Here is a 13358-nt window from a genome sequence, read left to right on the forward strand (position 1 = left end):
TTTTTTCGTTTTCCTTACCATTTAAAGTCAAAAATGGAGAATAATTTATTGAATGAATTAACTATTAATTAAAAATAACTAAAAATATTTTTTTAAATTATTATTTTAATCAAGAGAATAATTTTAAGTTTAGTCATACTAATAAAAACAATTTTCAGTAATAAAAACACAGCTTGAGATGGTTTTACATTCTAATAAGGGAAGTCGCTAATACTAATCCAAACTAATCAATACTATCAAATACTATCAAATGATGCACCAATACTAGTTGATAATATCAAATGATATAACGCTAAAAATACTTTGTCAATACTATCAAATGATACATCACTAAAAAGGGCAGAAAAAGACCTTTATGAAACAACAGATGTTTGCTTATAGGGTTTAAAGAAAAAGTTTTATGAAGCATAATTGATTGCAAAAGAGCAACAAATTTGTTAAAGTATTTTTACTTCGTTGTCACGAAAGTATTCGTGACAACCCTGACGGCAAATACCGTTATGTTTTCTAGCAAAAAATTCTGATATCACTAAATCTAATACGTCTGTTGCTTCCTTGTTATTAATTTGAAATGTTGGTTGATTTATATTTTGAGTTGATTAAATTTTGAGTATTTATAGTCACCACATATATGTAAACCTGAATATTGATTTTTTTTTAAACCATCTATGAGAACAAATTTGCTTGTTATTTCCCTCACTACTTTTTTTCAACTATTATTTAAATTAAAAGATCCGATGCTTTCATGGCTATAAGTTCATTCTCCATTTCCCCTCAGTCTGTTTTATCTGGAAAAGGAATAGTTATTCGAATTATTTTTTATTGATAATTCACTTCACCATGTTTCATATGTTACATATATGGTTGCTTAACATCAATATCAATTAATAATTCATCAAACTTGTTGTATAGCAATTGTTGCATTAGTATACCAGCAAGACGGATGACAGTATTTTCTTGTCGATTTACTTGATCCAGATTTTGCAGACTCTAATTCCTTGAATACTATATCAAAAGGGCTTGTTAATAGTTCCTTCTATAGGAAGTTTTCTGTTGCATTTGTTTTTGTCAAAAACTAGTTTTTTCTTTTATTTTCTTTCAACCTTTGATCGAAGTTTGATTAAGATTAATGTTCTAACTTTTTAAACATTATTTAATGTCACAAGCTTTATAGCGGCTTTCAAAACTTCTACTCGGTTTGTGCTGTTGGTTAATTCTACTAAATCAGGGCTGCATAGTGCATCGCCTTAGGGTTAAAAATGATAAACTCTTTCGATTATACTTTTATTTAGGATTACTTTTCTAAATAGATCATTAACCAATTTGGAGTCGCACTCTTTATGAATTTTAGTATTAATCTCCTTTCTGCGTTGTGGCAATTAAAGATAATAACATTACTTTTTCTTTTTCCAATATCCTTATTTAAAGTAACAAAGTAAAAATGCCCTTATGGCTTGAAACTCTGATTTAAACTAACCCTCTCTTAGCAATTAAGGCCCAATTTTTCAAGTTATTTTTAGTTTTAATTTCTTTATCTAAAACTGCAAGGTGATTAATCAGATTATTGTTATATATATATATATATATATATATATATATATATATATATATATATATATATATATATATATATATATATATATATATATATATATATATATATATATATATATACTCTACTCCTTGAATATGTTTTTAATCTCTAGGTATTGTACCTAGAATTAAATCATTAAAAAAATTCAAGAATGTTTGGGAAACCAGTCATTGTCATGAATTTTGTTTAAGAAATGCTAGATGGGAGTTTTGATTGATTTTTTTAAACAGGCTTCCATAATCTTCCAAACTCTGCGTAAATAAAGTTTGGATGTGAAGATAGGATATGAATATCCAGAAATTTCTGAAAGTAGATTTCCCAATCTTTTTAGTTTTCCAACCACCATGTAAAGTTAGCTTTCAGGCAACTTTACATGGTGGTTGGACATTGGCTTTCCACATTTTCTAGATTTTTGTTTTCTTTTACATTTAATATTATACATTTAGCCATAGCTCATTCAAAAGCAATATTAAAGTTGTGGTGATATAAATCAATACCAAATTTAATTTCTTAAAATGTTTTTTTAATTGTCAATTTCAAGACTCTGAAATTTGAGATATATCTTGGAGTATTGCTTATCTTGGAGTCTAATTATAATCGAAAAAATTCAATCCATCAAATTTTTATTAAAACTAAAGCTAGATTGAAAGAAAATTCAAACATTAACTATGAAGAGTTTTTTGCTAAAATAAAATGTATAGACTTTTCCGTTTTTGAATCTAACAAGTACAACAGACATTGATTAGCTTTGCTTTTATATTTTTGTGCGTATATTTGCAAATTACATGCCTGTAATTTTCAACTTTCAACTTTCAAATTTTCAACTTTCAACTTCCAACTTTTCAATTTTCAACTGAAAATTACATGCCTGTAATTTTTAACTATAGGCACATTTAAATAACTAAGGACAGTCAACAAACCTTAAGAAATCTTCACAAGTGTTATAGTTACTGTTCAGATACTTTATCAGCTAAAATTGAAAAGCAATTAGTTTTCAATTTTAGCTACTAAAGCATCTGATACACTATCAGATGCTTTAGTAGTAGCTTTATTAGTAGCTTTATTTAGTAGCTAAAATTGAAAACTACTTGCTTTTATTGATTTCGAAAAAAATAATCTTTTTAAAAGCCTTACTACAACACTTTATAAGTTGATTTTGTGTGGTTTAAGAAATATATGTGACATTTTTAGGGGCTGATATTAAATGATCTTGTAAGAAAGTGCCACCTGCATAAATTCCGAAATTAAGTAGTTCGAAAAAATTTTCTTCAAACTTATTTGAGAACTCAATAGATAATAGACTCAAGATAATAGGAGAATTTCCAATTATATTATAGTTGATTCTAATGACAAATAGAATCAACTTGTAAGATTCTCCTTAATTAAAGCTTCAATTTGAAGATTAAATTTTTTTTTAAAGAATTAAAAATGTAATATTTTACATTTATAGAAAATAACAATAAAATTTGTATATATAGCTCTGTGGTATAACTGTTATTAACAGTATTAACCTGTGTGATAAAATAAAAATGTTTTAGTTAAATGATATAAGAACTTTATAACAGTAAGAAACAGTCACTCTGTCAAAAAAGTTTTCATCCACCTATCCTGTATATTTTCCAGACGCAATAACTTTTTATTCAGCAAAAATATAAGCATGATTTCAACTAAATTATATTAGTTAACTATTCAAGAAATATTGTAAAAAAATATTTTATAAAATAACGAATAGAAAATTAAATACAGCATTTAATAATAAACAATGCCTGTTTTTGTACCAAAAAATTTTTTGTCCAGCCTGCACTTTCACCTTAATTTGTTATTAAGTCAGTATTTAAGTAACACTTTTAAAATAAAAATTAGATTTAGTAAGATTTTTATATTATTTTTTCTTTATATGAATTTTTCATTTTTAGACTAATTATTAAAAATAGGAGTCGCAGAGGGAGTTAGATCGCTTATTGTAAGACAATGGAAGGAGAGAAAATCACAGCAAAATAGTAAAGAAATCACATGCAACTGTGCAGTCCATTATCAAGAAATAACAAACCACCAAAAAAATTACTGATAAGCCACGTACAGGACGTCCAAACAAAATTCAAGTATTGAATTGACGAGCTATTGCTGCAAAATGATTAAAATTTAAAAGTGGATTCTGAAACTGTTAGAATAACCTTAAGAAGAGCTAGATACAATAGTAGAGCACCATTAAAAAAGCCCTACATCAGCGAAGTTAACAAAGCCCAAACGATTGCACATTGCAAAGCTTCATATTAGTAAGTCACAGACATTTTGGGAATCTGTCCTTTTCAGTGATGAGTCAAAATTTAATGTGTTTTCATCAGATGGAAAAGTTAAAGTTTGGAGAAAACCAAATGAAGCATTTAAAATTGAAACTTGAGTCCAACAGTAAAGCATGGTGGAGGAAGTGCTTTAGTGTGGGGGTGTATAAGTGCTTCAGGTGTAGGAAACTTGGTTTTCATTGGTGGAAATATGGATCATAAGGTGTATTTAAACATTCTAAAAAATAATCTAGAAGAAAGTGCCCACAAATTGGGACTTACAAGGTCATTTATTTTTCAGCAGATAACAATCCAAAATAAACAGCCTAACATGTCAAGGAATGGCTTTTATTTAAAATAGCTAAGCAACTTCATACACCACCACAATCTCCAGATTTAAATCCTATTGAACGTCTGTAGGAAGAATTGAGTAGAAGAATTTGGAAAAATGCTGCGAGGAATTGGCAACAACTACAACTAGTAATTATGAAAGAGTGGGGTGCAGTCACTCCAGAAATCGCAAAAAAATTAGTTTGTACTATGATAAACAGACTAAATGAGGCAATAAAAGCTCGTGGTAGAAAGATAAGTTATAAAAACGCTAACTAATTGAGTTCGCATAACAATTTTATTTGATTTTTGTAAAGTTTCATTCCAAAACGCTGTATTTTATTTGTAACTCATTACTTTAAAAAATCTTTTTGTGCAATATTTTTTAAATGTTTAAATGATATAATTTAGCTTATACCATGCTTACATCTTAGCTGAATAAAAAGTTATTGCCTTTTTAAATTTTGCAAGATAGCTCGATGAAAACTTTTTTGACACAGTGTAAGTAAACATAATTACGGTTATAAACTTTTCTTGCTACCACTTTTGAAGCCGATTTTACATGGCAAATAAAAAATAAACTTATCCTAGTTAAAGGCGAAATTATGTTGGAGTACTTTATAAAACTTTTTATTTCGTTAATTATTTTAAGGTGTAGCCTTAGCTACAACAGCTATTCCCTAAATATATATATATATATATATATATATATATATATATATATATATATATATATATATATATATATATATATATATATATATATAGTATCGAACAAAACAAGTGCAACCAAATAATGCTAATTTAGTTTCTTTATATAAAAGTGCTGCATTTTTTCAATTTAGAGAAATAACTATGTAACCGTTTAGAGACAAAGTTCTTCAAGTTTTATTCATCACAAAGTTTATTATTTGTACACGAAAATTAATAAATTAATCAAAAGTATTAAAAAAAGTTGATTTCCTTCTGGACAAAACAAGTGCAACTCGACAAAATGCTGACCAAGCTGTATTTCGCTATCAGTATTTCGTGGCGAATCCTTTGTTGTCGATCACAGCCTTGCATCTTCGAGGCATAGATTCGATCAGGTGATTTGGATTTTGTTCAAACAGTTGATCCTTATTACGAACACCTTCACGATTAATTCTGCGGTTGACGATCTCCCACAGGTTCTCGATAGGGTTGAGATCCAGAGATTGGGGCTGCCAATCCATCACCGATAGGTGGTTGTCTTGAAACCACTGCTTGACTACTTTTGCAATGTGTTTTGGATCGTTGTCTTGCTGAAAAACCCATTTTATTGGCATATTCCATTCAGCATGAGGTAACATGACATCTTTCAGGATATTTTTATACATGAAATGGTCCATTATTCCATCGTTTCGATGTATTGGACCTAGACCGTTAGCAGAAAAACACCCCCAGACCATTACATTGCCTCCACCATGCTTCACTGTCTTATGGGAGTAACGTAAATCGAGGCGTTTTCCGGCCAGTCGACGTACACGGCAAATGCCATCGCTCCCAATGATGTTGAACTTGGATTCATCACTGAACAGAACAGTTTGCCATTTCTGCACATTCCAGTCAATATAAGAAGTAGCAAAAAGGAGTCTTTTCTTCTGGTTTTTTAGTGAAATCAGTGGTTTCTTAGCAGGGCGCCGTGAAAACAATCCGGCTTCAACAGCACGTCGTCTGATTGTTTGGTCCGATACAGGCAGCTCTAATTGCTTTTGTATCTCGACTGATGATATCCAGGGATCCTTCTTGACGGATCTGACAATCATAGAATCCTCTCTAGAAGTGGTGGAACGCGGTCTTCCACCTTCGTTATCTGCTGCCAACTTCCCCGTAGAACGATATTTGGAACATAGTGTTGATACGGTCCATTTTTTCACGCGATATTTATCACAAATACTTTTTTGTGACATTCCACTTACGTAATTGCCAATAATTTTCTTTCTTAGTTCCAATCCAAGACTTTCGGGAGCCATTTTTGCACTTGAAGTCATAAAAATAATAAAAATAAATAATCACGCTTCTCAAGGCTTACCGTGTTACATTTACCTTGTGATGATACAATCATTATTGTATCATCTGTGGAACACAATGTCTTGGTTGGATGTAAACTGTATTGATGTAATGAAACACTTGTTGTATTTCATTTCTTGTATTGATGTTCTTCGATAAAACACTTTGATAAAACTCACTTCGATAAACTGTCTTGATAATACTGACTGATTGACTTCTACATACTGACTGAATTACATGTCGATTTACATGTCTCTTATATAGTTAAATGAACCTGTGTGAACCTGTTCTGGAAGATTCTAGATGCTTCTTTTTGATGCTTCTGGAGGCTTCTGAATGGTTCTGTATATTTCTGGATGCTACTGGATCCTTCCAGATGCTTCTTCTGGAATCTTCTGCATGCTTCTGGTAACTTCTGGATACTTCCTTTAATTAATTAAAAACTTCCGTGACGTTGACACGGACCAGACTTATGAAAATGAAACAAACCAAAAAAGTTGCACTTGCTTTGTCCGCTCCAAAATGGCACTTGTCTACGAAATTCTGCCTGTGTGCTGCCACCTGTCAGCTGATTGCTCATGTCATGGCATGCTATGACTCCAGACTCCTGAACTGTTTGCTGTGGTAGTATAGTTCGTTTCGTTTTTAAGACATGTAAAATTAGGAACACTTTTTAGCATTATTCGATGTTGGTTGCAAATGTTTTGTCCAATACTGTGTGTATATATATATATATATATATATATATATATATATATATATATATATATATATATATATATATATATATATATATATATATATATATATATATATATATATATATATATATATATATGTATATATATATATATATATATATATATATATATATATATATATATATATATATATATATATATATATATATCTTGAACGTCGTAATAGCATAAAATAAGTAATTATTTTAAAAAATAATACGATGTTTTTATTCTTGACATGTTTCGTAAAATTTATTTACATTTACAAAAGATTATTTTACAATAATAAAAAACTCTGAAATAAATATTAAAAAATAGAAATTTTTACAGAGAAATATTAACTATTATAATTTAATATTATATTGGAGAAACCTCCAGACACTTAGCAACTAGAATAAATGAGCACCTTAAAAGTGATAAACAATCTCATATATTTAAACACTTAAATTTATCTATTAATTGCAAAAATTTAAGTAACTGTGATTCTTTTGAGATTTTGGATAATGCACAACCAAGCACAAATTAAAGATAAAAGAAGCTTTAAATGGGAAAGTCCTTTACTTAATAAACAAACTTTACGTTATGCTATTAACTTTTTTATTTAATTTTACTGTCAGTTTATTATTATTATTTTTTTGACAGTTGGTTATTTTGATTGGCTATTTACCGAGTTATTTTGTAATAAATATATTGGTTTATTATGTATAATTTTATGTCCGTTAATATTTCTCTGTTTAGACTTCTATTTTTTAATATTTATTTCAGAGTTTTTTATTGTAAAATAATCTTTTGAAAATGTAAATAAATTTTACGAAACATGTCAATAATATATGTGTGTGTGTTAAAATTACTTTGAACAAAAAACTACAACTATCCTTTGAAACATAAAATAAACAAACAAGGAATATCAAAATAATCAAATAAAACTTAAAAGCATTTACATTATATTACTATAAAATACGTATTAAACTGCAATATCATATTATATTCCAATAATATTGATATATTATATTATAAATATAAACTTTTAGAACAAAAGTTCTTTTAAGGACATTGAGCACTATCTAGTTAAATTTTTTTTTAATAATTCGTATATATATTATGCTATTATATCCAATATCATAAACCATATCAATCAACTAATAATCCATTATTAATAGAATTAAAAATAAATGCTATTGTAAAATATAAATACTAAAACTGAAGTTAGAATACTCATTTTGTTTATCCGTCTAAGTTATAATTACATGGGAGTTTATTTATTTTGGGATTTAAATTATTCCGCTGATAGTGGTTAATTTTTTTTAAGGGAAGTTAATCTATTTTGAAATAATTTAACTCCCTGGTTAATATTTTATGACACCGGCATTGAACCTCTTATCTCTTGATTTTGCGGTAGAACACTAACCACTGCGACTTTTTTTAACTGTTATTATAGGCTGGGTGAATAAAAAAAGCAACTATTTTTACTTAGCAACTGCTCAAATTTTATTCACGTAAAGTTAAGCAATTTACTCCAAAAACACTGAGTAATTGCTCAGCTTTACGTGAATAAAAATTCAACCAAAATTCTTTATGTTTTTATTTACGTTAACTGACTAATTTACTGAGTAAAAGCAATTGCTTTTTTTATTCATCAGGCCTAATAGCTTAATAAATGTGTTTTGACTTTTTATTACGCATGTTTTTTTTTATAAAATAATTATTCAGATTACCGTTTAGTAATTTTTATAAGATAGTCGCGGAATCTGTTGTGCATAATGCTCTCAAATATTACTGACCCGCAGAGACTATAAAATCAATTATTTATAATTACATAAAACAGATACAAGTATTAGAAATATTTAAATTTTGGAGTATTAAAGAAAACTATACTGTAATGAAAGACTAAAAATGTAAAACGTTATATATATAATATATATATATATATATATATATATATATATATATATATATATATATATATATATATATATAAATGCCAATATCAAAAGTCTGCATAATCATTTACACCAAATTTGTATTTGAAAAACATATATCATACAGTACACTTATGTAACTTATATCTTGGATCTTTACATTGCGCATGCTGCAAAATGTCACTACAGCTGCCACGGTGACACCAGCATTCGTTAACTTTTTATAGGTACAACTGCCAAAGTGACGATACAAATCAGTAACAGAATTACCACAACAATCAAAGCTTTAATTTAAAAATAATATTAACAAATTAAAATAAAAAGATTTAAAATAAAAGGTAATTTTTTTTGTAAAATTTACCACAGCTTCCAGTCTTCTTTGTCACTTTTTTAACATGAACTTCTGTTCGAATTAATTTTTGGTTAGTACTATCCACATGGTCTTGAATATCATCAATTAGCTCTATAAAATGGACAATTTGTTAATATTACCAATTATTATGCTTAAAATATGTAGAAATCTTTAAAAATAGTACCATTATGGTAATCTAGTTCATTTCCAATACTTTTTCCCATTAACTTTTGTCTTTCAATGATTTTAGAAAGGACCTCTAAACCTTTGTCTTGCTCTAAATTTAAATTATTACATTTTCAAAATTATTTCAATGTTGATTAAATATTTTTTGATACTTCAATAAATACTAACTTATTAATTTTTTTTTAATGTTAATTTACCTCCTTAAGGCCACGAAGGCCACTACATTCGAGGAGGCTACTTTAATTGTAGTTACAACCCTCTCCCAACTATATGACTCCGAAACACGAACCTAGACAAACAAGGCCGCTGCGCGGAGAAACAAGTTGAGCGCGGTACTACCAGAGACGTGGTAGGGATCGAACTCGGAGCTTCTCGCTTATGAGGCGAGGGCTCTACCACTACAGCACTTCCACAAATAATAAGCGCAAAAACAAAACAATGAACGTCAATTTACGAAATTCGAAATTCAAAATCAATATTCATAGTCTTCTGTCTATGAAACAATCAAGGACTTACTCACATTAACCAAATACGACTACAGAAGAAAAAAGAGATAACTGTTTACAAAAGTAAAAAAATAACATTCAGCATTTAAATGTCTATAATAACTTACTAAACTTTAATAAATTTTTTATATTATATTTGTATAAAAGTTTTTTTTTTTAAAAAAGCAATGATTTTTAATACACTATAACAAAAATCAGAAAAATTGACACTTGTTTTTTAAAATTGTTGTTTTATATGAATGAATATAGAAAATATATGAGTTAGAATTGAAAAAGAGTTGTTAATATAAGTTGTTAATTTTCCTCATAAAATGGATATAAAAATTCGGAATCTTCACACAATTTTTACTTGCAAAAATTTGCCACTGTATAGGAATATTACTGTTCTGTAAGTATACCTATATGATCCTATAGCGTTATCTTCATACTTACATAACTTATTAAAAAGGGATGAAAATCAGCATGTTATATATATTAAATCTATAAAATTAATTGTGCTTTAGTAGGGATGTCGAACCCAATTACTTATTATTTAGGTATTTGGTGTTTTTAGCACTATTTGGGGTCACCCAAATATTTGTATTTTTACCCAAATATTTGTATACAAATAGTGCAAAGATTTTTAAATTATTTTTCAGCATTTTTAAAAAAAATAACCGTCACATTTTAAAAATTCTAATTTATTACGAACCCTTTATTTCAATTTCCAAGTTACGCAATTTCCCTGAATTTTATATCATAATTAATTCACTACTACTGAAATTTTTTAAAATTTATCTTTGTTTAATTGTGAATTTAATCAAGTAACTATTGAAATTTGTATAAACAAAGAAGTACTATAAAAAAGAAAAATATATACAAAGAAGTATATATTTGTATAAACAAAGAAGTACATGCTTTTTTAAGTTACGTTGACTAAACTAAAATTTTATTTAGAAAATGACGAGTGAAGTGTGGAAAAATTTTGTAAAAATTAGTAAAAATCAGGCAAAATGTCAACTGTAATGAAGTTGGCAACTGTAATGAAGTTTGTACGATTGTTAATTATGGAACAACGAATATGATGAGTCATTTAAAATTGAAATATGGCATAGATATATCTCTTAAAAGAAAAAATACATTAGAATCAACAGAAGGTCCAACTAATACAAAAATTCAACGTCCAATAACAAGTTTTACAGTTCGAGAGTCTAGAGAGTTGTTAATATCAAAATGTGCAGCTAAAGATGGATTTTTAATTAATTAAATAATAAATTCAGATGCTACTAAATCATATTTGTCATCACGCGGTCATCAAATGCCTAAATCAAGATCAACAGTTTGGGAAGACATTAAAAAATACTACGAAGAAGTTTTTAATGAATTTGTGTTAAAGATTCAAAAGTCTAAAGTCATGGGAAAGAAATTTAGTAGAATAATTGATGAGTGGACTGATAATACATTCAAGAGATATTTAAATATCAAAATTCACAACGGCACTGAATCTAAGCAATTTGCATTAACTTCAGGTAGTTGTAATGCTGAAAAATTGAAAACAATTGTCAGAAAACTCCAGGACATCAAACTTGACATTTCAGAAGATATTGTCTCAACTATAAACGATGGAGCTTTCGTAATGAAAAAATATGCCACCTTGATGCCATTTGAAATTCAACTTTGTTACAATCATGGAATAAGTTTAGCTATTGTTGACTGTTTATATCAAAAAGATCGTGAAGAGATGGATTAATATATTGATAATGTTGAACTTGATGATGAAGATTAAGATTTTGATGAAAAACTAGATTTTGATGAACAAGAAAGCTCTTTACCAATGGAAAAATCCTACTTTGATGTTATATTAGTTGTTCGAGGATATGTGAGAAAATTTCGAAAATCTCCATTGAAAATTGCTCGCTTTAAAGAAAATGTCCAAGAAACAACAGGAAAAGAGTTAACTCTATTAATTGACTGCAAGACAAGATGGAATAGTGTACTTCCTATGTTGCAGAGATTTTATGAACTGAAAGAAATTGTAAAATCTACAATAATTGAATTTAAGGGTTCATATGATGACAGCATTTAAACTAAAGTTAAAGACATAATAGATTGTTTGTTTCCTGTTGAAGAAGTTATTAAAAAATTAAGCTCTAAATGCTGCAATTTGATGGTGGCAGAAGGATCATTTATCTATTTATTCAACACAAGAAAGTACAAGAAAGTGATATTTCGCAAAAAATGCTCGAAAATTTTAAAAACTTGAATTGATTCACGAAGAAATGTCGATTTAATATCAACATTGATTTTTCTTCACACTGGTGATTATCCAAAGGAAAATTATTAAATTAACTATTAAAAAAGAAATTAAGGAGCTCAATACAAGAATATTTGCAGAATCATTGTTGGAGGAAAATGATGATGAAAATGATTCAAATACAACATCCAAGCTTGATGACACTATCAACCACTTTGTAAACCATCTGAAAACAGTCAAAACTTCAATCGAAAAACAAAATTAAGGCGTTTGAAGGAACAAAAGAACGTACAGATAAACTTCAGATGATCTACGATCCCTTAATAACTGTGCAAGCAACATCAACAGACGTTGAAAGACTCTCTTCTGTAGCTGGAAACTTCAAGACTAAACTTCGTAATAGAATGAAAGGAGAAAAATTGAATATGCTTGTATTTTTAAAATATCACTTCTTAAATAAAAGCTAAAATTTGAATTGAAATCAATTGATTTTTTTCATACATTTTACTATTTGGTATTTGTACAAATATTTGGGGGAGGGGGTCATTATTTGGGGTATTTGGTATTTGTACAAATATTGAAAACCCAAATATTTGGCATCCCTATGTTTTAGTAAGAGAATAAACCATTATTAAATTTATTCTTAAGAAGTTTGACAGCAAAAAGTAATTTTTTTACTTTTACAAGGAACTTCACATCTTTAATATCTTTTTGAGTTAAACAACTTTGTTTATGCAACTTTGTAACTAAACCACTCACCCTATGTTAGTAAGTGACCGGGGTACCGGTCACTTATTAACAAGAGGTGAAAATTTAGTAACAAAAAGATTAGAGACAAATGACTTACTAACAAGAAGTGAAAAATTTAGTTACAAAAAGATTAGAGGCGAAAAACTTATTAACAAGAGGCATAAAAAATTTATAATACTTTATATATTAACTTGTGACTTTGATAAATGACAAGCCAAGCAATAAGGAGTTTTGGTTGATCAAACATTTACAATGTGCTTATGGATATTCCTATGTTTTGGATATTCTTATATTGACGAATAACAACCCTCTCAGTCTCAGACCTTGTCTGAAAGTGGGAGGGCTGTTATTCGGCAATATAAGAATGTCAACAATATTGCGATAGTTGTTAACAGTAAATAAAATTTTTTTGAAATTAAAATTCACAAGCCACTG

The 13358-nt window shown here is 28.2% G+C and overlaps 1 protein-coding gene across 2 annotated transcripts in view; it reads right to left on the bottom strand.

Annotated features, from left to right (window-relative positions):
* Positions 1–8979: 8979 nt before the first annotated feature.
* The window catches only part of LOC101237345 (syntaxin-8), a 47118-nt gene continuing 42739 nt past the window's right edge, over positions 8980–13358 (bottom strand). For both annotated transcript variants that reach the window (XM_065803617.1, XM_065803618.1), the window contains exons 7-9: positions 9433–9525; positions 9258–9359; positions 8980–9180 (exon numbers count right to left, since the gene is read on the bottom strand). In XM_065803617.1, coding sequence (XP_065659689.1) covers positions 9110–9180; positions 9258–9359; positions 9433–9525 — 266 coding nt within the window. In that variant the 3' untranslated portion in view covers positions 8980–9109. The remainder of the gene's footprint in view (positions 9181–9257; positions 9360–9432; positions 9526–13358) is intronic.

Source organism: Hydra vulgaris, chromosome 08 (genome assembly GCF_038396675.1).
Source record: "Hydra vulgaris chromosome 08, alternate assembly HydraT2T_AEP".
Taxonomy (NCBI): domain Eukaryota; kingdom Metazoa; phylum Cnidaria; class Hydrozoa; order Anthoathecata; family Hydridae; genus Hydra; species Hydra vulgaris.